Below are 22,665 nucleotides of genomic sequence, written 5' to 3'. Positions count from 1 at the left end.
TCAGTAACCCCTCCTGCATGGAGGATGGGTCAGGCAACCCAGGCACTGCCAACCCTTTGCTGGTCCAGTAGAGAAGCCAAAGAAACCAGGGATGAAGTGTTACCTAAGGGCCCAATGATACTAAGGGGCAAGAGGACAAACACTGGCAAAACACAAATGGAGCCCTTTAATTCCAGCTGTGGGTTCAGAGCACACATATTCATCACGAGTACTTGAGTGCTCATATTGAATACCCTGATCCCAAAGTTTTTTAAGTCAAGTCTGCCGTGGGCATGAGGATGTGCATTTCTAACACCTTCTTGGGCAGTGCTGCTGCTGCTGCTGCTGGGCTGGGGTCTCCACTCTGAGAAGCGCTGGCTACATCAAGCCAACTCTAATCCATGACGCATCTTCAGAGTTAAAAAATAAATAGCTAAGGATGAGAAGACAGAATTTACGAGAAGAGTAATGAATGGCCAGTCCCCTCATCAAAGTGTCAAAACACAGGGTAAAACTAAAGAAAATCATACGGTATCAGCCTAAGAATGAGCAAGTCGGGCCGGGGATTTAGCTCAGTGGTGCCACCGCCTGCTTCGCAAGCACAAGTTCCTGAGTTCCATCTCCGGTACCAAAAAAAAAAAAAATGAGCAGGTAACTGATGAAACAAAAAAGATGACCATGAGAACATAGTCAATATACAAAGTCAACATGTGATAGAGGGTGCCGCAGCACAGCCTCATCCTCTCCGCTGGGGACTTGGATTAGATGGAGGGAGATGCTGAGTCCCAACTGGTCTGTCCGCTGTGTCTTTTGACTGCTTTCGTATTTTCTCTTTGCCTAGCATTATGGATCCATTTTTATCATCTACCTTCTGACTCACTGATCCTCTTTCACACCCTACTTATAACCACCGACCTGTGTGCTGCTGGCCCTGGGCAGAGCCTCCCGGGCCTGCTTGCTACCCTCCCCTCCTGCTTCTGCCTCTCCACAGGTGCAGCCCTCTCTACCCCAACCTCCACTCCTTGGTCACCTCCCTCCTCCCGGGGTAGAGAAACATGGTGCATCCACGTGAACCACTCAGGCATGTGGGCACCCAGCCCCTCATCAACACTGGTGGGACTGGCCCTGCGGCCTTCACTGATTACTCGAAGCCCTCCCAATTCAAAATTCTGGACAGGTGAGGCTAAGGTTCTCCTGGGTCCACAGCACGGCCCCTCCCGGGCGCCCTCTCTGCAGACGGACACCACAGACGCGGCTCGTAGCACATGGTACTCTTTATTGTGACTCTCAGTGGAAAACATCTGTAAACCAGCTTGCTGTAGTGGTGGCAGCTGCAACACATGCTAAGGCACTTTGTATTATATAAAAAGGGGGTGGCTCGGAGTTCCATTCACTCCTTTGAGACAGCAACTGGGACCTGAATTCAGAGCTTTTTAGGCATATGTAGCTTCATGATTTGAGTTTGTTTCCTTTTTTTTAAAAAAAAATGCCTTCTTGCCATAAGTAAGTCTAAATGCAGCATATACAAAACAGTTAGAAATACAAGTAAATTCAGCAACCAGTGTAGACCAGTGTAGGACAAGCTACTCTCTTCTAAACATGGTTCCAAAGGAAATGCAGTGACAGACTCAGAATTGTATCATTTATTACAAGAAGGGGAGAAAAGAAAACTTTTTTTTCCTTTCAAAAATAATCTGTGCAGGTGGCAGATTTTCAATTGTACGGAGTCAACAGTGCAGATAAGCTGCCCTCGGGCCCCAGCCCTGGAGGAGGCACAGGATCACGTGGAGGGCCACCAGCCTTCTCTGGTGCTCTGGCTGCCAGATCTGGGACAAGTCCCTTAACCATTAAATATATTTGGTCCCCAAGAGTGTTAGGAGAAGCCACCAGAAGGCTGCTGGCCCTTCCAGCACGGCCGACACCCTGTCTGCTTGGCCTGACAGCCTTGCTGTGCAGGGGCGGGCTGCCCTCGGCAAAGGAGGGGAGGTGGCATTGCACTTGAGACATCTTGGAATCAGGAGGGGCGGTGACAGTGGCACTGCCCAGAGGGGGTGGGGAGAGCCTCCCTTGCCCCCACATTGTGTGCCCTGCACAGGGGTGGAACCCAGGGCCGCTCCATCCGGACCACTCAGGGCCCAGGAGGGTGGGAGTCTGATGGGACAGAGGCATGAGGTCAGCACATGTGATTGCCAACAGCAGACAAGGGAGGAGGAGGGAGGAGCCGATGGCGAGGCAGGGGGAAGGTCACAACGCTTCTGGGTGTCGGGCTATCAAAACTCCTTTAGTCTGAAGAAAAATAGACTCACAGAAAACGGCGGCTGGCCCCGCAGCCTGCCCACCTTGCCTCGCCACCGGTGCTTTCAGGCAAGAGAGGGTACAGACCTGCTGGTCACGCTTTCTGGGCATGCGCCCCGGCCCTGACTCTTTGGTATCAGATTCTCGGAGAGGGGAGGGGCTGGAGGGCTGCAGCCGAGGAAGCCAATGCCCTCAACAGGGCTGGGGGAAGGGGTCCCGGTCACAGCAGTCCCTAGGCGAGGCGGGGCACTGCAGGGGCGGGGAGAGGTGCGGAGTCATCTGTCCGTCCACGTCCACCAGGAGGCAGGAGAAGCGGCCTATTCAGCAGGCTTGGCCTCGGCCCCATCCACTTTGCCATCCACCTCCTCGTCTGAGCAGTCGCCAGCACCTTTCCGGGCCATTCGGCGGGGTACGACAAAGGGCATGTCCCCACGCCTGAGGACAAAGGCAGAGGGTCAGCAGGGCCCGGCTGCGAGGGCGGGGCGGCAGCACACTGCACACATTCAAAGCAGACCTTAGGTAGAAACCGGGCACTGCCCGTTCCTGTGAGGGAGAAGCAGCACTGCGCCTGGGGAGTCATCACAGTGGGTGGGACAGAAGGACACCGGAGGAAGCAGGGCACCCTGCAAACCAGCGATGCGTCGGACGTCTTAACACTAGCACGGAACAGGTCAGAAAAGCAGGAGGGAAGCACAAAAGCAGCTGAAGCTGCCTCCTGCAACAGGCGCCCCTCTGAGCAAACTCCTTATCAAACAAGCGGGGCTGGGCCCAACACTTGCCCCACAGTGCAGAGCCCTGGGCTCCATCCCCCCTCCAAAGACAAAACAAAACAGGTAGAGACAGGAATGACTGTTTACACAGGCACAAAGACAGCCATCTTCAGATCATAGCTTAGAAAATGCACCCTAAAATACCGATGACCAAGTCTGGTCTTTTTGCTCTTAGGCCTTAAAAAAAAACATAGGCCCCAGCCACAGATGGTGGCATATACCTATAGTCCCAGCTATTCAGGAGGCTGAGGCAAGAAGATCGTGAGTTTGAGGGCAGCCTGGGTTACACAGCAAGACACTCTCTCCAACAAAAGGGGCAAGTGTGGTGTTGCACATCTGGTATCCCCACTGCTCAGGAGACTGAGGCAAGTGCATCAAGTTTGAGGCCAGCCTTGGCAACTCAGCAAGACCCTTGCTCAAAGCAAAGACAAAAAGGACTGGGGATATTGCTCAGCAGCAGTGTGCTTGCCTAGGACACACGAGGTCCTGGGCTCCATCACCAGTGGCGCCAAAAAAGGTGGGAGAAGGAAAGAGCAATGAGATTCTTGGAGAAAGAGATGACCTCCTGCAACCCCCTGACCCCTCTCGGAAGCTGCCTGTCCCTGAGGGGCGCTCAGCAGTTCCCCAACTTTCCCATGCACCACATGTCGGGGCTGGCATGCACCCTGCAGGTATTTATTTCCTAGGTGCCTGCTATGTGCTAGGGATGCAGCCAGGTGGCCTCCAGCAACTTCTGATTCAAAGCTCCCAGCCTGGAAATGTCCTCGTCAAGCCTGGAGCTTCTGGAAGGTGGACTTTTGATACCAGCTGGGAATAAATCACCAGGAGTTTCCTGTGTGTTCCCAAGGCTGGGCTAAGGCCACAGAGGCCAGCAGAACCCGTGAAGGGCACGCACTGCTCTGCAACGGGCACCTTCCGGATGAGTCCCTGAGCACCTGCCCATGAGCCGCGGCGGAGAGCAGGGTCCAAGTGTCTACGGAGGGAACTCGGACCGCCGGTGTGACTCACCTCAGCTTGTTCTTCAGGGAGCTGACCTCCCGGTTCATGGCGTCGGCCGTCTCCGTGGCGTCCTCCAGCTCGCGCTGCAGCTTCCGGCGGGAGGCGTTGGCCCGCTGGGCCTCTTCCTCGGCCTCCTCTAGCTGCCGCTTGAGCTGCTTCAGGCGCGTGGACGCCTTGTCAGCCTGCACAGACGGGCGGCCAGGGGACCCGGTTAGGGGCTCTGGTTGTGCGCCCGGCGGCCCGCCCGCCTGCACCCTGGCCCGGCTCTGCGCACACCTGGTCTTTGTACTGCTCCGCGCTTCTGCGCTCGTCATCCACCTGCAGCAGCACGTCCTTCAGCCTCTTCTCGGCCCGGCGCACCTGCTTGGAGGCTGCCTGCCGCTCCCTGCGCGGCACAGACACGTGGCTCGGGGACCTCCCCGGGGGCTCGGCCAAGGAGCCTCAAGTTGCTGACCCCACAGGGTGGCCTCGAGGCCACGGGGCAGGTCTTCCCCGGACACCCGCTAGGTGGTGTGTCTCTGAGGACAGGCACTGTGATTATGGCCACTTTACAGATGAGGCGACCGGGCCCCGAGGAGGCTATTCATGCATGTGCAAAGGGAATGGGGAACAGAGGGCTGGGACTCAGCGAGGTCCCCATTACCCCCAGGAAGTGTCTCTCTGAGCCCACAGGCGGCTGACCAGGCGGGCATGACATTGCACCTCTCTACTGAAGCCCTCAAGGTCAACCTTCAACTCCGAGTCAAACCCCGAACCCCTCCAGCAAGAGGGACAAGGACTGCCCTGAGAGGAAGACAGCCCCTGGACCCAGGAGGCCAAGGACAGGCCCACAGCAAGGCATACGGCTGCTCCAGGGGGCAGACAGAAAGACTGCCGCTGTGCGCCTGGCACCTGGGGGGCGGGGGGGGGGGGCACGTACTTGGTCTCGTTGTCCAGCTGCTCCTCCAGCTGGGCGATCTTGGCCTCCAGGGCAGTGATGGAGGCCTTGTACTTGGACTTCACAGAGCTCTCCATCTCCTGCAGCTTGACCTTGAGCTCCTTGTTCTGACGCTCCAGCTGCTGCCTGGCATTCTCGTTCTTCTGGGCGTGGCTGCGCTCCAGGTTCAGGTCGGTGTTGATCTGGTCGATCTGCAGGAAGGAAAACCAGTGGCCTTGAGTCGGGCTGGGCTCTGGCTACTACGACTGTTCACCACTGGGGCTAGAGAAAGGGGACAGGAAGATCCCACCAGACGCTGCTCTCCCAAAATGGGCCCGGAGACCGCCACGGGCACCAAGACATTTCCCAGAAGCAACCAGGAACGAGTGAGCCCTCAGCCTCTGCCAACTGCTGCCTCTATGTGCACAAGGAGCTCAGATCCTGGGCCAGGAGCCCTGGTGTGGAAGGCGGCCCGGCCACCCTGGAGCCCACCTGCAGGTTGGCCTTCTTCAGCCGGTCGTTGATCAGCTCCGTGTTGCCCTGCTCCTCCTCCAGCTCCTCCTCCAGCTGGGCAATTCGGGCCTCCAGACGTCGCTTCTCCTCCAGTGCCAGGGCTCTGGGGAGGGTGAGGAAAAATGAGGGGTCTGTGGGTGGGGAAGACACTCCAGCCCCACTCCTGGCTCCTCACTCAACTCACCCTTTGCCACTGCTGTTGGCAATTTCGTCCGCCAGCTCATCCCGCTCCTGCTGGGCCTGGCGCTTGGCACGCTCGGCAGCTGCCAGTTCCTGCCACGAGGACCCAGAATGTGACCACTGGGACTGCCACGGCCTCCGTTCCCAGCACTCCACAGACACCTTGAGGTACTGCCCTCCCCAAGCCCCAACTCTCCTCTCTTCCACGAAGCCCTCCTCCCTGAACCTCTCTGGCTCACAAGGTGAGTCCTCCTCTGAGATCACAGCTTTAAGTACCACATGTTCACAGAACCCCTCCAAGTGCAAGGACTCAAGCCAGGTGTCAGAGATACAAGAAACATCCTGGCCTAAAAGAGGGGACAAGTAGACAGATCCTCGGTGCTGGCTGCTTTGCATTCCCGGCAGACCAGGGGTCAGGAGATGGAGGTGTAAACCCAGGATGAACCCTGAGGTCGCTTCACACCAGGTGCAGGGACAGGTTTCACTCAGAGGGGGAGGCAGCCTCCACAAGGGCCACAGTGACAGTGGAGGGAAAGATCACCCCGGCCCCAGGAGAGCAGGGGAGGACGTTCCGGCCTCAGGTCTGGCTGAGCACCTCCTAAGCCAGAACATCACACTGTAGGAGACCCTCTAGCATGCTTTGCTATGAGGCTGCCATGTGACTGACAAGGCAGCCAAAAGGACACTCAGGCCCTCTTGAGGGAATAATTCACAGCGGGAGGTATGAGTATATGATTATCACAAGGCCTCAGCACGCGGCCTGAACTGTCACAATTTCACCTCCACACACAATGACCACACAAGGGACCTCACTACAGAACGAAGCCCTGGAGGGAGCCCTTCCAACTCATGCTGGAGTTTGCTCGCTTGCTTCCAGCCCTCCCACTTGCTAGGGCAGATGGGCGATGGCTCTGAGCTGCCGCCTGCTGGGTGTCTCCCGGGGGCCCAGCTCACCTCCTGCAGCTGAATCATCTCGGCCTCCATGCTCTTCAGCTTCTTCTCGTTCTCCTTGGCCTGCGCCAGGATCTCCTCCCGGGAGGCACGCGTGTCATCCAGCTCGCGCATGCAGTCCTTCATCTGGGCCTGTGTGGGGAGGAGAGGTTGGCACTGCCACCCACATCCCACGTGGTCCGGGCCTTCCACCCCAACACCCCAGAGGGGGCACCTCGGCAACAGAGACCTGCTTTCAGCCTACTGCCGTATTTAACCGACTGAACTGTGAAAGGGCAGAGGCACTGACCACTGGCCAGCTCGGCATCCCTTACCCTTTCACACTCATGTGACATCAGGATCTACAAAGCATGCTTTCCAATGTGGTGATCACTGGATACATATTAGCCCGTGCCGCCCTTTCTTACTTCCTATAACTTCCTATTAAATTAAACCTGGTGCTCAGAGCACTGCACAATGACATTCGCAATTCAAAGTTCGTGCCCAGGGCAGCCCGGTTACAAGGTAGGAAACGTGCTTCCTGCCAGGCTAGCCTGGCTAAAAAGCAAGAAACGTGCTTCTTCCTGTCGTTCTGCTGTGTTACGACCCCAAAGACGTTGGTCAAGTTGCCCTTTTCTTTTGCAGATAAATGTCACACTGGCATTCCCTGAGCCAAAGGGTATGGCCCTTGTGCACAGCCAGTCTGTGCCAGTTTAAAACACTACCGGGACTTATAGAATCCATGGCTCACAACCCCGCCCACAGCCAATTTTTAAACTTATTCTTGTTGGTGGCACACTGGGCACAATGGGACCCTCAGAACACTTCTTAGTGTGCTCCTTTTAAATTCCTGACAAGGTGGAAATGTCCCAGTGTGTGTCCCTTCAGCTCAGAGTTTTTGATCACTGTCCACTGGGTCAGTACCTGGTTTCTTCTGGAAACGTGCACTAAGTGGCCACCCTCCCTGAGCCTTCTGCAGGGTTAGGCTTGTACCTATTTGCTGCTTTTTACCATAACCAGTCACTGATCTCACTGCGAGTTTGCCTCCAGACTACTCTTTCCACGCAGCCATGGCCTGAGGCTCCATCGGTGAGAGGGGCTTAGTGGCCCCACGCCCTTGCTCACAGAGGCGGAGGCAGGCACCCCCGGCCCGCACTGCTTTCACTGCTTTCCCCACATGGGTCCGGCAGACCACAGCCACCCGGCCTGGCCTCACCTGCAGCTTCCGCAGCTGCTTGATGGCTTCCTCCCGGTTCTTGTTGGCTGTGTCGATGTGAGCCTCCAGGTCCTTCAGGTCCATCTCCAGCTTCTTTCGGGCAGCCACTGCCACTGAGCGCTGCTTCTTCTCATCCTCCAGCTCTGCCTCCATCTCCCGCACCTGGGGTGCCACCAACAGCTCAAGAGGCTGGGCCACATGTGGACCTCACTCCAGGCCTGAGCCCCATGAGCTCAGGAGTCTTGCAGGGTCTATGGACCTAACAGAGTGAGTCACCGTGGGACAGAGAAGTGGGACATGGGGCCAGGGAAGGAGTGGACCAGGAGCCCTACACAGCCAGGTGGAGCAAGGAGAGAGCAAGGAGGCCTCCAAAGTCCGGGCAGCCCCCGCACCTCTGCCTGGGGCAGGGAGCCACGCACCTGTCTGACCAGCTGCTTCTTCTTCTCCTCACTCTGCTCATCGCGGCCCTGCAGGTCCCGCTCGAACTGGGCCTTCATGGCCTGCAGGTTCACCTCCAGCCGCAGCTTGGCATCCTCGGTGGCCTGCAGCTCATCTTCCAGCTCCTCAAGCTGAGTCTTCATCTCCTCCACTTGCTGCTCCAGGGCCCGCTTGGACTTCTCCAACTCGTGGACCTGAGCCCAGAAGCCCAGGTCAGGCCAGAGGCATGGACAGGCGTACACACCCTGGCCCTGTGCGATGTCCCACATGGTGCTCTCCAGAGGCCCCCTTGGCCCACCCAGCACTCACACTCTTGCCCACGTCGTCCTTAGAGCTCATGAGGTCCTCCATCTCCGTTCGGAACTGCTTGTTGAGGCGCTCCAGCTCCGCCTTCTGCTCCATGGCCTCCTCCAGCGCCCGGGCGAGCGACAGGGCCTTGGTCTCCTTCTCTCGGGCCTCTGCCTCGGCCCGGTCCCGCTCCTCAGCATACTTGGCAGAGATGGTTTTCTCCTCGGCCAGGAGCTAGTAAGAGGCACCCACCGTGAGGCCAGGGCGTGGACAGCTGGGGACCACTGTGGGCACTGCAGCCAGCCCCAGGCTCTGCAGGAAATGAGGACCTGGATGCCGGGTCTGAGCCGCACCAGGCCCAGGATGAGCAACTCAAGCCTGCTGCCCAGGAGCTGGCTGGATCAGAGGGTGACAGTCACAGTGTAGTGCGCCCCTGTGCCAGACACCACGTCTTAACCTCTGTTTCACTGTTATCACCGAGTAACGTGGATCCTGTATGTCACACAGTGCTCCTTCCACAAGCCAAAGGAATCGTTCATTCCCTCCCAGAACCTGGAAAACCCCTGAACAATGGGGTTGGCCTTTTTCTTGAAGAGAACATGAGTCTGGCTGCTCTGAAGCCCGAATGCCAAGTGCAGCCTCCTCCAGAAATGCCATCAGTGGGCTGGGCATTTAGCTCAGTGGCACCACACCTGCCTCGAAAGTGCAAGATCCTGAGTTCGATCCCCAGTACCAAAAAAAAAAAAATGCCATCAGCCACTCTGGTGTCTGTCTCTGCACAGACCCGCTCCTGGCTCTACCTGACCTCCGCCTTCCCCTTCCCTTTGCCCTGCTCCTCTTTGACGCCACAAGTTGTTAACTTTCTTCGTAAAGGGTTGAGAGCATTCCTTAGACTCTGTAGGTCCTACAGTCTGGAGCAACTACCCAGCTCCGCTACTCCAGCATAAATAGCCAGAATCAACATGTAAACGGGCATGGCTGTGGCCCATAAACCTTACAAAACAGTGGTGGGGTGGATCTGGCTGTAGTTTGCTGGCATCCTGATTTACTTATTCTATTATTCTATCTGGCCCTGGTGTCGGCATCTCTGTAAGCTGTCTTGACTCTTGGAATGAGGAATAGATATGAACATGTACATAAAACATTTTAAATAGTAAAATCAGACCATTTTAGAATTTTGGAGTTTAAAAAGAAACAGATAAAGGGAAAGGCCGCTCCTGACCCTATCACACGGACACTCCCTCTTCTCGGCGCTTTCTTCCCAGGCCCCTTAGCAAGCTGGCAACTAAGGCCCCACTCAGCTTGCTCCCAGACTCTGCAGACTCTGAAGTGGCCTTGCCCTTGGCTGTGGGCTGGAGAGAGAGATGCGAGAGCCAAGCTGTGGCCACACACCTGGTCAAACTTCTTCTGCTTCTTCTCGAGGTTGGAGACGCTCTGCCGCTGGTGGTCCAAGTCCACCAGCAGGTCGTCCAGCTCCTGCTGTAGCCGCGTCTTGGTCTTCTCCAGCTTGTCATAGGCGGCCACCTTCTCCTCATGCCGCTGGCTCAGGCCCTCCAGGTCCTTCTGGAGCTTCCGCTTGGCTTCCTCAGCAGTCTCCAGGCACCCCACGCCATCCTCCATCTTCTTCTTCATGTCGGTCACCTGGACAGGGCAGGCAGTAAGGAGACACACAGATGGCACCTGTTCCAGACACACCTGGCCTGGGGACACCTGGAAGCTGACTGCCATACTGTGAGGGGAACCAGCGAGCCAACCCAGTTGCAGAATCTGCCCCACCACTTCCCTCTTCCACCAGGGAAGGGAAAGGTGCTTCTGTGGAGGGGCAGCCACACCTGGGCCTGGAGGGTGGCGATCTGCTTCTCCAGGTTGTGCTTGGCTTCTTCCTCCTCCTCCAGCTGATCCTTGAAGGAGTTCTTCTCATCCTCCATCTGCTTCAGCTTGGTGCTCAGGCTCAGCTTCTGCCGGTTCTCCTCCTGCAGCAGCTCCTACTCCAAGGGGGCAAGGGGCGTGGCGCTCAGGGACACAGTGCAGAGCTCTCAGGCCCACACCCGATGGGAGGGAGGAAAGGGTAGATCAGGTGCGCTCTGTGATGAAAGCACGGAGGTCTGGCAGCAAAGGCCACATGGGCACCGGGTCCTCCTGCGAAGGCTCCAACTGCCAGGGCCCGGCCCTGTCCTTACCTGAGTGTCCTGCAGCTGGGACTCCAGTGCAGAGAAGTCCTTGGTGAGCTTGCTGGACTTGCTGTCAGACTGGTTGAGAAGACCGGTCACATTGTCCAGCTCGACCTCGGTGGGGAAGAGAAAGGCGAGGACGGTGAGCTAGTCTATAGCTGCTCTGGCAGAGCTGGACCTGAGTCACCATCAGACCACAGGGGCCCCCGCTCAGGAGCCAGCACAGGCAGACAGCAGGGGGAGAAGTTCACCTCCTATGGGCCTGGGCCACAACCCAGCTGGTGCCGAGGGCCCCACACCCAGGCCAGGGTCCAGCAGAAACCTCACCTGCAACTTGGTGACCTTGTCAGCCAGCTCGGTGCGCACGCGCTCTCCCTCATTGAACTTGACCTGCAGCTCCTGCAGCTGGGCCTCCACCTTCTTGCGCTTGTGCTCCAAGTCCCCCTTGCCCTGCAGCAGGACCTTCACCTCGTTGGCCAGCTCGCCCCGCTCGCTCTCCAGGCTCTGCTTCGCCTTCTCGAGGGTGGCTTTCACCTGGGGGGCAGGGCAAGGACACAAATGAGACATCTGAGCCCTGGTATGTGGCTGCTCTTGCCAACATCACTGAAGAGCCACCTGCTCTAGGTGGAGAAACTGCTTGCTGCCTCTGCAGCAAAAATAACAATTACAGAAAAAGCCCTGGGCTGGAAGCCCAGACCCCAGCCGTGCCCTTCTCTCAGATGATTCTCACCTCTGAGGACCTCAGCTTCCCAAGCTCTAAGACAATCCCTGGATAGAGGGAATGTTCTAGGAAAGGTGTTGCAGGCGTTTTGATTCTAGCAGTATTTATACTCCAAAGGAAACTATAATTGTCCTTAGACTTCCAGTAAACCCTCTCTGAAACCTGATGTTCATAGGAATAAGGTAACGTTCCTTCAAAACGCAAAGCTGGAGCTTACAAGATACACGCAACCCTCCCATCTTGAACTGGATGAGCGTGTGCACAAAGGCTGGCTGAGTGAGAACACTGATCCCAAGGAAGGCACTGTCACACCCGGCCCGCAGCGCAGCAGTAGGAAGACAGATGACAGGATGGTTCTAAATATATTTTACAGCTGCCTCGTGGAAGAGCTACAGCCACAGGAGGCAGGGCCTGTCCTGTCAGGGAGCTGCCTGGCCAGGAGGCCTGCGGGATGGATGTCACCAGGGCTTCCCAATAAGAGGCCGGTATACTGCTTGCTGGGAGTGACAGGAGAGGACTCCACAGTCAGAAAAGGGACCACTCAGCCCTCTGACACTCGGGCTCAGGGTCGCTGATTCCTTGACATTTTCTGGTCTGGCAGACTGTGCATACTGCCAACAACATACTGTATTTATCCCTTACTATCTAAGTATTTTACGTCTTTAGCAACTCTAAGCCTTAGATAATCATATCAGACAGACCTATCATCATCCTTCTTTCCAGACAGAGAAACTGAGGCACGGGGGTTCTTATGTGCCCAGGTCACTCAGCAACTAAGCTGGAGCCAGGCCTCAGACCCGGGCAGTATGACGCCTGAACCACTCTGCTCTTCGGGACCAGTTTAGAGACTGCAAGGCCCGGAGTGCTGGGGGTCAATGGAGGCCCCGCCCCGGAAGCAGCCCCTCCTTGCCCGTAGGCGGGGGAGGCCACACACCCGCTTGGTCTGCTCCAGCTGCTCTGCCAGCTCCTCCACAGCCTGTGAGTGCTTTTGCCTCATCTCCTGGATCTGGGCCTCATGGGTCCTGGCCTCCTCCTCCAGGGTCTTCTTCAGGATGTTCACTTCCTGCTCGCGCTTGGACCTGGGTGGAGAAACACCCTGAGTGAAGCCAAGGATGCTGGGATGCTGCGGCACTGCGCTCTTCCCTGACTGCAGAGGCTGGTGAGGGGCACAGCACTTGTCTGCACTGGCCTCCCTCTTTGGTGGTCCATGCCACAGCCCCAGGTCACAGACACACCCTGCAGCACCTTCTGTTCCCTTGCAGCCTCGGGGCCTACCCTTGCATCAGCCCAAACTTTGGCTCAACAGGCCTCCCCCTTTGTAGAGAAGCTGCTGAGGAAACATCAACATCCAAGCCCTCTGTATGTAGGGCCGCCCTGCGTGCAAAAGGCCCGGCTCCATCCCTCCAGGCCAAGGTCTCCCCAGCCCCAGGCCGGGCAGCCCCATCGCACACCTGAGCTCCTGCTGGGCAGCTGTGGAATCCAAAGTGTCCTCCAGCTCTGTTTTCAGAGCCTCTAGCTCTTCTCCAAGATCCCGTTTCTGCTTCTCAGCTTTGTTCCTGGAAGCCCGCTCAGATTCCAGGTCTTCCTGGAGTTCGGAAACCTGAGATTCCAGTTCCCTAATCTTCTTGACAGCCAGATTCTTCTGGGCAGCTTCTTCTTCCACTCTGCCACAAAGATCAGTAACGTCAGTATGCAGCCACTTTCCCCTTCAGAGAGCAGAGTCTGCAGCAGAGGCTTGGGGAAGCAGCCAAAGCCACATCTGGCAGTCACAGTCGTGGCACTTGGGGTCACTCTCTGCACACCAACGTGCAAGGCGTCCCCAAGACTGAAGGGCAGTAATACTCAGAGCTAGAAAACAGAGGCACTGCTATTTCATCTTCCAGATCAAGATGAACAGCTTTAAAGGTTTTTAAAAATCCCAATGTTCAATGAAAAAACAAAAGAAAATAAGACGTTACAGTCCACAATGACTGCAACCAAGCAAAAATGTGAATGTGCTCCGGACTGTAGATGAGCAAGAGCGCACCCTCTGGTGCAGGGTGTGGCCAACCAGGAAGGTTATGCACATGCAGGGGCAGGGTGAGTGTGGGAAAAGCTCTACACCTCCTGCTAATCTTGCTGTGAATCTACAGCTAGTTTTAAAAATTGTTTTTAAACATGTGCCTATAGCCAAGAAATTTAAAACAAAATTTAAAAATTTAGCCAACACATTTGAAAGGGGTGGGTGACAGTGGTGAACAATTTTGGGGGGGATTACAAACGAAAGACACCCTAGACCATGCATGCTCTTAGGGGACAAGATGTGCCTGGCCATGAACTGGTGCGCTCACAGACCCTGGGCCAACAGCAGAGCAGGAAGCCAGCTGCAAGTGGGGCACTGGTCAGCTGGCTGCAGCTGGTGACCCAGGCCTCACCTGGCCAGGGCAGTCTGCAGCTCCTCCTCCTTCTTGGCCAGCTGCATTTTGAGCTCAGCAATCTGTGCCTGCAGCTCAGCGATCTGGTCGCTGAGGTCTGTGGAGTCTCCCTCCAGCTTGCGGCGGGTCTTCTCCAGCTCCTGCCGCTGCTTCTCCTCCCTGCGGAGGCGCTCTGAGAGTGGACACAAACCCTTAGTGGCTGCAGGCATTCTGTCTGCTTTTAATAACTATAGGAAACACTACGAAGCACTTCCCATAAACATAACGTTAAAGGGAGGGCATATATGATGTCTGTAACCAAGACCTGGATGAACAAGCAGGACATTGGCACAAGACACAAAGGCTCCTGTCTCTCTGCAATGCGTCCCCTGTCCTCCGTGTCAGAGCAACTACATTTCCTTTAGGGCTGTACCACATTCTGCATGAATCTGAGCTTATCTAGCAGCACTGCACTGCTTAGTATGAATTTTGCAGATCCAAAGAACATCATCAGGATTCAACTTCTGGCTTTGTGACACCACCTAGGTAATTCATCATCCTATAACTCGTGATCCATAAAGGTGGGAAAATGACCTATTTCCCTAGGCTCCTAAGAGGTTCAAATGAGTGAACATCTTAAAGCACTGAGGAAGGTGCCCAGCCCTGCACTTAGCTGCAATGATTCTTCCTAGACTTGCCTTGCTGCTCCAGCTTACGATTTTGAGACTTCGCATGTTGAGTCTCACGGAACATACTCTTCTGGCCTTTGCCCTAGCATTTCCTTATGCGACTATATTACAACCTAGTTACCTTTCCACAACTGACAGGTATCTGGGCTGTGCTGGTCCTATGCTCTGATGGATAAAGTCACTGAGCATTCTTGCCTATGATTCCCAGCACACACAGCCAATAGCATTGAAGGGAACAGCTGATCACAGGCATGCAAGCTTCAACCTCACCCGGGTATGATCAATTGTGCCATAAAGCCACATACCAGTTTATATTTCAGAGCAGCACGTGTGCATTCACTGGTTTACATTCTTGCTAACATGGGTTAGTGTCACATTTCCATGTGTTACGCTAGAGGACCACCATAAACCCCTTGGATGACCTGATCCTTCAGGCTCCTCCCAGGGGAGGGCGGGCATCACTGGGAAAAGGGGACTCTGTATTGGGACCTCTCTCTCCCCCACAGCCTGCTGTACTGCAGCCCACACTAATGACAGGGGCCAGGCAGGGCAGTGACACCAAGCTGGGGGAACTCCTCCCACCACTCAGCCGGCACCGTTTTGGCCCTTTGTCCACCACTGGGCTAGGAGTTCCTATGACAGTCTGGACTCCCCCCAACATGGCTGTCAGGGCAAGGGCCAGGGCTCCTCAGGAGTCAAGGGTCTGTGCCACAGATCCCAGGGACTTGTCACCCTGCCTCAGAGGAAGCAGTGACCTCTGACAGTAGCTGTCTGGCACTTTCTAGCTCATGCCTGCTCATGTGCTCAAGCCTCACAAACACCCTCCCACCGTGTCCCCTGCACAAGTAAGAGAAAGCACAGCCCAAAGAGAGCACATAGTAGGTGAGAGATGGCACAGCTAGCAGGTGATGGGCTGGCCAGGTTTAAGGTCAGACCAGACCCCGCTGCTGAGATGCATGATGCCTGACAACTGAGCGATGTCGCAGCTTGACCCCGAGCTCTCCTCTCGCAGGGACCATTCAGCCAATCAGTCTAGGTCTGTAGCCCAAACTCCCACAGGACCAGACGCTGTCCCCTACGGCCTAGTGGCCCTGGGTCTTAAGGTGGTGGCTCCCTGGTGGGCTGTAGACACCCTGCGCTCCAAGTGACAGGCACGCTGCTGCCCAGGTGCCTCACCCTCCAGGTCGGTGATCATGGCCTCATGCTTGTTCTTCAGCTTGGCCAGGCTCTTGGACTTCTCTTCCTCTTCCATGAGATTTGTGGTGAACTCGGCTATTCTGTCCTCCAGCAGCTTCTTCTCCTGGAGGGGAGGGGAAGGGATGTCCAGGTCAGAGTTTAGTGTCAGCAGGGCACACACACTTTGGCTTTCCTAAAGCACGACTTGCCCGCAAATCTAGGATAGAATGGCAAGGCAGGGCCTTAGACACCTGATCGAGTGCATCAGGGTTTCCTGGATAGCAGGTCACCCGGCCCCGTGAAGTAGCTGGGTAAGTTCCACAGGGCCTAACACCATGAGAGTCCTGCAGGTGGCAGCTCCCCCTGCCGGCCCTGCCTCCCCGGGACACCCAGGGCGCCTTACCTTGGCCAGTTTGCAGTTCTGGTCCTCCATGATGATCTGGTCCTCCTCCAGCTTCTTCAGCTTGGCCTCAGTGGTCACCTTCTCCAGCTGGAGCTTCTGCCGGGCACTCTCCTCCTCCTCTAGCTGTTCCTCAAGTTCCTGCCGGGGAGGGGAGGCTGTGAGAAGAATGCACCCCGGAGGCCCAGGAGCTGGGCTATGACGGGGCCAGGCCTCACTCACAGGACCACAAATATGAAACAGGAGCCGGGCCAACCTGCCAGGGAGCCATGGTAAAGGGCTTCGCCAAACCAGCCCTGCAACAGGCAGAGGACTACACTTAGGGCCACCTGCCCCAAAAGGCAGCAAAACAAGGACCAGAGAGAGGAACGCAACAGGCTCTGATACTCCACAGGGCAGCCCTTGTGGAGATCCGAGACAAGCATGCCGTGAATAACCACCCTGAAGAGAGCTTCTGTAGGGCCGCCCAAGGAGGCAGAGAGGGGCCACGATGACTTGCTCCCTGTGCTGTCTGGGTCTCATGGCCTCCAGCCCTTCCCCTCTGCAGGGAGGCAGTTGGTACCTGGATGTTCTGCTGCATTTTCTTCTTCTCTGTCTGCAGGTGTTGGCAGCGCTCCTCCTCCTCCTCCACTCTGGCCTCGAGGTCATGGCAGATCTCCTCCAGCTCCTGCTTCTTGGCTGTCAGGCGGGCCCGGAGCTCCTCGGCCTCAGCACACAGCTCTGTTTCCGCCTGCAGCTGCTCCTGCAGCTGCAACTTCTCCGCCATGAGCTGCAAAGAACGCACAGAGAGCAAACACAAGCTCCTTGAGACCTCAAGCGACTCCAAGGTGGATGCTCTGCAGCCCAGGTTTCAGGGCAGAGGAGAACACACAGTCCAGAGCAGCTTCCAGCCAGAAAGTGCTTAAGTTCCCAGACAGCCCCCAACATTATATTATTTATCCTCAGCCACTGGCCCACGAACTCCAATATCCATAGGAAATGGGATGAAAGGTTACATGGGAGAGCTGGGACTTGAACTTCAACCCAGTGGTGGCCCCCTCCAGCACAAACCCTCACTGCGGCTGCAGACACTGGCCACTGCCTGCGCACTGGCGGCCAGCAGGTGGCAGCACTGGGAGTATAGCACTCCGTGGGCAGAGCCTTGCTGACATCCACCCACCTGTGACTGCAGAGTCTCCATCTCTGTGAGTCTGTTCTCTGCAGCCAGCTGCTTCTCTCGCACCTTCACCAGCTCCTCCTCCTTGGCCATCATCTCCTCCTCCTGCCGGCTCACTTGCAGCAGCGGCTTGACCTAGGAAAGGAGATGCAGGCAGAGTCAAGCTCAGCGGGAACATGTCACTCCCGCCAAGGGTCAGGAAGCTGCTCCCTCACCCTGAAGTGCAAGCTCCCAGGGGTGGGGGCAGCCAGGCACACTGGGGAGGAAGTACAGGCAGGTACAACCTTCCAGAACATCTGCCCGGAGCTACACACCATGGGCCTCTGACCCACTCACCACATTTCAAAGAACCCATCCCTAAGTATGCACAAAAATGTTCGCGACAGCAGTATTGATAATAGCAGATTTTAGAAACGACATAAAGATCCCTGGTTGGAAACACAGCCAGATAAATTATGCTATGTCCTCCAGGGAATGAATGGCACAGAGTCTTCTAAAAAACTGGTGCCGATAAGGAGTTTTACATGGAAAGTGCAAACTACAAGACTGTTTATACAAGTCACAGCTCAGCTATGTGAGATGTACGCAGTTTACACAACTGAGGTTTATAGGGAAAAGGGGGAGGGAATAATGGAACATCTGTTGCTGCTGAATTAGGGTGAAGGAATTATGGGTGAACTTTTATTTTCCTCTTCATGCTTTTTGCTAGTTAATTTTTTACAAATAATAGAGATTCATATTATAAATAATAGCAGCCTGAACAACTTTAAAAGTAAAAAAGGATTTTAAGTCTGCTGAGGGCCAGTGCAGCTGTGGGCACTGCTTCTAAACAGCTGTCCTGCAGCTTCTCGGGGGCAGTGCCACCCCCATCAAGGGGGGCTGCAGTGCTCGGAGCCTCTGCACCTGAGGCCAACACCACACCCACACCCCCAGCCCCACGGGTCGGGACCACCCAGGCTCACGCCGGCCACTACAGGCAGTGAGCCCTGCGCGGGGCAGTAAGAGGCCAGCTCGCTCCTCGTGCCGCCCATAGGCCTGGAGCCCTTGGAGGGGTGGGCAAGGGCCCCAGCAACCACCTTGGTGAAGAGCCGCCACCACTGCCAGTTGCGCAGCTTGAGGTAAGCAGCGCAGTTCCTCTGCAGGACCTTCATGGCTGTCAGCTGCTGCTGGCGCTTGGCAAAAGCCCTGTGGGGCAAAGGACATAGTCAGCACCTGGGGGCCACCCAGGGGACTTGGATTTCAGCCATCCACCCACCCGGCAGCCCGCCCCCATGTTGGCTTCTGTTTGGGGAGAATGTCAGCTGAGGTTTTGCAAAGTGGACTGTAAGGCATTGGCTGGAGGGCTCTGGATAATGAGGCTCCACCTAGCCCAGCTCCACAAACTCTTGCTCCATGTCCCAGGGCTCAGGGACCAGTGTGTACCCAGGACACACACCTGCTGTCCTGCAGCAGGGAGCCCAACTCCCTTAGGAGCTGCTCTGGACTCAAGGGTGCCCTCTGCCTGGGGAGCCACAGGGCTCCGTGGTAACAGCAGGCTTTGGGTATTGTACCCACATGCTGACACAGTGAGGATTACTGAGTAGAAATTTGGGGGTTGCGAATCCAACCAGAGTCCCCTTCTTCCCACTGGTCTCTCTGAACTTCCGTCGGAAACACCCATTGCTACTCCTTGGAGGCAAAAGTCCAGGGAGCAGAGGGACAAGGAGAGCCCAGGTCTTTCCTTGGACAGGCTCTGACAGGCACCGGGTACCCTACAATAGGCTGGCTAAGAGCTCCTCCACAACAGGAAGGAGGGCTGGGGACCTGGCGGGGATCGAGCCATCCCCAGAACTCACTTCCTGGCTAGGTAGCCCCTGCAGCAGGCCTGGAAGCCTATGATGACGTCGGTGATCTTCAGGTCCCGCTCCTCCTCCAGGTGGGCCAGCACGCCGGCCCGGAAAAACACTTTGCTCTGGCCGATGCGGTACAAGTTGCTGTCAAGCTCCAAGGCTTTGATCTAGATTGGAAGAAAGCAGGCGCTGACTCAGTGCTGATGCAGACCCTCAGAGAGACTCTGCTCGGGTGTGGCCCTGGGCCAGAGAAAGCAGAATTTAGGACACAGGGTGACCAATCGGGCTTTTGGAGTTAACTCAGAGGCCTTCTCGTCTTCCATCTCCCACCTCCAGCACTGAAATTGTGCTACACAAACCCCGAGCTGGGCCAATCCCAATGGGATGCAGCTGGCCATCACTAGTGCTAAGATTATTGCGCACACTAGATCAGGCTCAAGATGAAACCATGGCTAGAGGACTCCGCCTGAACCCTAAGGCCACACACTGCAAATAGTAGTGCCTTCTTCATAGCAGGATGGTGGGAATTAAACAAGAGAAGGAAAAGAAGCCCAGCAGAGTCGACCATCTCCAAGCACCAGAATACCAAGTGTGAGCTGTCATAATTCACTGGAGCAACTCTGGTGACAGTGACAAGGCTCTCCTGCTAAGCCCACAGGCAAAGCCACATGTGCGTCTGCTGGGAGGGAAAGGATTTAGCACATGCTCCCAGCTGGCAAGTCATGGATACCCTAAGGGGGATCTGGGGGAGCTCCGGTGCCCACAAATGGCACCAGTAGTCCAGGATGAGACCCTCATAGGAAGACAGAGACCAGGGGAGGAGCCAGGGCAGGTTTGCTGCCGGGCCTGCTTGCTGTGTGATCAGCTCAGTCTGCCCTGAAGACCGTACAGAAGAAACACACAGCCCACCCGGCTGGCAGGTGACCGAGGCACCGTGGAGAAGAGGACACCAGCTGGAGACGCTGCCTCTGCCCTCCCTCCACTGCCTGGCAAGTACTGGGAACGGGAGCAGTCTCCTTTTCCTCCTTTCCCATCCTCAATCTCCCTGTGAATGAATACAGGTTTCTGCACATGGCAATACTGAATTTTTCTTCTCTTCCCCTCAAAAACTCCAATTCTTTAGAAAGAACGGAAAGTAAAAGGGGACAAAGGCAGTGGCTGCCAATCCTGGCCAGGCCAGGGAAAGCAGGATGCCTGGAAAGCAGGAAAAGGGACCCAAGGTTGGCATGACCCCCAGCGTGACCACTGAGCACCATGGGGCCATTACACATTCACTCAGAATTCGGAGTGTGCACTGCACATCGTGCAGGGGCTGCTGGGGAAAGGCACAAAGCACAGATCCCAGTGGCTCTGGCCTGGTCATGGGGCTCCAGGCCTGCTGCCCAGGCTAAAGCTGCCCACCTACGCTGCATGCATAAGCAACATGAGCAGATAAGCAGGAGAATATTCCCCAAAGAGAACAGACCATCTCATTTAGAGCCCTGTATGCTGGGGCCTCAGTCATGACAACTGTCCAGAGGCTGGGAGGGCTGCCACCTGGGCACCTGGCAAAATCCACACCAGAGCACTGGCAGGGACAGCACAGCACAGGCACCAACTGATCAAAAGGCGCTCGTCCTATGGCAGTGGCCGGGCAGCCAAAGGTCCGCCCCGCAGAGACGGCAGCTGGACTCACCATGAGCACGCAGGCCTGCTTCCCGTCCATGAAGCCCTTAGGAATGGAGTTGGGTGTCAGGATCTCATATCTGAAGAAGGAAGGAAAACCCTGTCATTCCATCCCTTGCCTCCACTCTGCATAGCCTGGAATGTATGCAGGAGACGAAGGTCATCCTTACAGTGTGGCACATGTAGAGTTCTTCTCAAAAATTCCCGTAAGGAAAGCAGACGTGTAGCAAACCCTACCCTGCTCTTTCCTGGGCTGAATGAAGGAAGGCTTGGGTTCCCCAGAAAGTGGAAGGAACGCCATGGTAAGCCATCTCAGTCACCCAGCGTGGGCTAAGGGCTGGGCTACTCACTGCTTGTTGCCTAGAGTCCCCGTCAGGAGGCCCCAGGCACCCACACTCACATCGCCCTGCCCAGGAAAGACAGCAATCAGCACTGCACATAGTCACTAAGCAAACAGGACGGTGTCTCTGTGCAGGCACCAAGAAGCTGCAGTGTCTCCAACTTCTGCCTCCATAAACCTCCTTCACTACACAAGTGTCTGGCTGACCCTCTTAAGTTTCTTTCCACACCTCTCTACCTGCAGCAAGCAGCACCTGGCCCTGGCAGTCACTAGGAGTGAAAACCAGCATGATGGCTGTCCCTTCGGGTGGGGACGGCCCTTCTCACGTAAAGGACACAGTGGCTTTCCTGTCAGTGACACAGTGGGGACCCCTCTTCTCGAATAAAGGTGGAACAGAGAAAGGACATGTGGAAAGCCAGCCGCACCCCAGCTGCCTGTGGACGGGGCGTGGCTGAGCCCACTCACCTCTGCCGGAACTCCTGGAAGACCACTCTGTTGGGGAAGCCCTGGCGACAGATGCGGATGCCCTCAAGGACGCCATTGCAGCGCAGCTGGTCCAGCACAAGGTGGGGGTCCAACTTGCCAGCCTGGAGAGGAAAGCACACAGGGGTCTCATGTTTGTGCCTAGGGCTGACAGGAAAGGGTGTGTGCCCCCACCTCCTGCCCCAACTCAGAAGGCAAAAGCCTGAAGGAGGTGCTGCAAACCACAAGCTGATATCCAGGTCCGATGACTGGGCCCAGGCAGGCTACAATGGGACAGCACAACCAACAGGAAATGCAGCCTACAAATGCAGCACATCCCTCAGCCTCCGGAGCCAGCCCATAGAGGGTACCACTGAGAGCTCTGAGTACACAGTGGGGAGAGGACCACTACAGATGGGGAAGGCAGAAAAGAAAGAACCAAGGCCACAACACAGGCGGCCGTACCTTCTTCTCGTGGTTGGGGATGATGCAGCGGACAAAGTTGGGGTTGGTGTTCCTCAGCGTAGCCATCAGCTTGGCCAGCTGCTCCTTGTAGAGCTGGCCCACGGTGCGGAACATGCCCTTCCGAGTCTTGAAGGCCCCAGGCAATGCCGTCTCAGACATGCCGGCCACCTGGTCCAAGCCGATGATTCGATCCACTGCAGAGACCACAAAGCTCATGAGCACCAGCAATCCCAGCTTGGGGTGTTTGGGGTGGAAGGGGTGTAGGAGAGAGACAGACAGAAGCCAGGACAGAGAAGAGAGACAGTGTGGCGGTGCAGGGCCCTTCTGCCTGGAGCTACAGAGCTAAGATCACTCATGCTGAGCAGGCCTGACCTGGGCAGGGAGCAGAGGGGGAGACAGCAAAGTCCCTGGGCTCATCTCTCTCGGGCAGTTGTGCTCCACCAAAGCCAGTGTAGTGTTCATATGCCCTGTTCTATTCTCAGCCCGCTCTGGAGGCTCCCAAAGAGACACGGTAAGTCGGTAATGATTGTGGAACAGAGAGAATTCCACGAGGCTCGTTCTGGGGGTGTTAAAACCCAGCTTAGAGCATCCTACAGTCCTTGGTCTCAGTTAAACACAAATCAGGAGATTGAATTGACGCTGACCTTTACCTAAGGCTGGGAGCCAGGAGGTGG

At 56.2% G+C, this 22,665-nt stretch overlaps 1 protein-coding gene across 1 annotated transcript in view; it reads right to left on the bottom strand.

Annotated features, from left to right (window-relative positions):
- Positions 1-1,235: 1,235 nt before the first annotated feature.
- Positions 1,236-22,665, bottom strand: part of Myh9 (myosin heavy chain 9) — an 86,155-nt gene continuing 64,725 nt past the window's right edge. Inside the window, exons 16-41 of the mRNA XM_004845690.4 lie at positions 21,992-22,185; positions 21,530-21,651; positions 20,735-20,804; positions 19,066-19,226; positions 18,307-18,415; positions 17,234-17,365; positions 16,637-16,843; positions 16,078-16,215; positions 15,675-15,798; positions 13,831-14,002; positions 12,868-13,080; positions 12,351-12,495; positions 11,023-11,229; positions 10,705-10,809; positions 10,357-10,509; positions 9,917-10,165; positions 8,546-8,758; positions 8,218-8,430; positions 7,799-7,960; positions 6,607-6,735; positions 5,657-5,745; positions 5,452-5,575; positions 4,963-5,171; positions 4,320-4,428; positions 4,053-4,225; positions 1,236-2,709 (exon numbers count right to left, since the gene is read on the bottom strand). Of these exons, the coding sequence (XP_004845747.1) occupies positions 2,592-2,709; positions 4,053-4,225; positions 4,320-4,428; positions 4,963-5,171; positions 5,452-5,575; positions 5,657-5,745; positions 6,607-6,735; positions 7,799-7,960; positions 8,218-8,430; positions 8,546-8,758; positions 9,917-10,165; positions 10,357-10,509; positions 10,705-10,809; positions 11,023-11,229; positions 12,351-12,495; positions 12,868-13,080; positions 13,831-14,002; positions 15,675-15,798; positions 16,078-16,215; positions 16,637-16,843; positions 17,234-17,365; positions 18,307-18,415; positions 19,066-19,226; positions 20,735-20,804; positions 21,530-21,651; positions 21,992-22,185 (4,040 nt within the window). The 3' untranslated portion in view covers positions 1,236-2,591. The remainder of the gene's footprint in view (positions 2,710-4,052; positions 4,226-4,319; positions 4,429-4,962; positions 5,172-5,451; positions 5,576-5,656; positions 5,746-6,606; positions 6,736-7,798; positions 7,961-8,217; positions 8,431-8,545; positions 8,759-9,916; positions 10,166-10,356; positions 10,510-10,704; positions 10,810-11,022; positions 11,230-12,350; positions 12,496-12,867; positions 13,081-13,830; positions 14,003-15,674; positions 15,799-16,077; positions 16,216-16,636; positions 16,844-17,233; positions 17,366-18,306; positions 18,416-19,065; positions 19,227-20,734; positions 20,805-21,529; positions 21,652-21,991; positions 22,186-22,665) is intronic.

Source organism: Heterocephalus glaber, unplaced genomic scaffold (assembly GCF_053883595.1).
Source record: "Heterocephalus glaber isolate CG9 unplaced genomic scaffold, H.glaber_assembly_v1.0 deba00001444, whole genome shotgun sequence".
Lineage (NCBI taxonomy): Eukaryota > Metazoa > Chordata > Mammalia > Rodentia > Bathyergidae > Heterocephalus > Heterocephalus glaber.
This window is presented reverse-complemented; position numbering and strand designations above follow the sequence as displayed.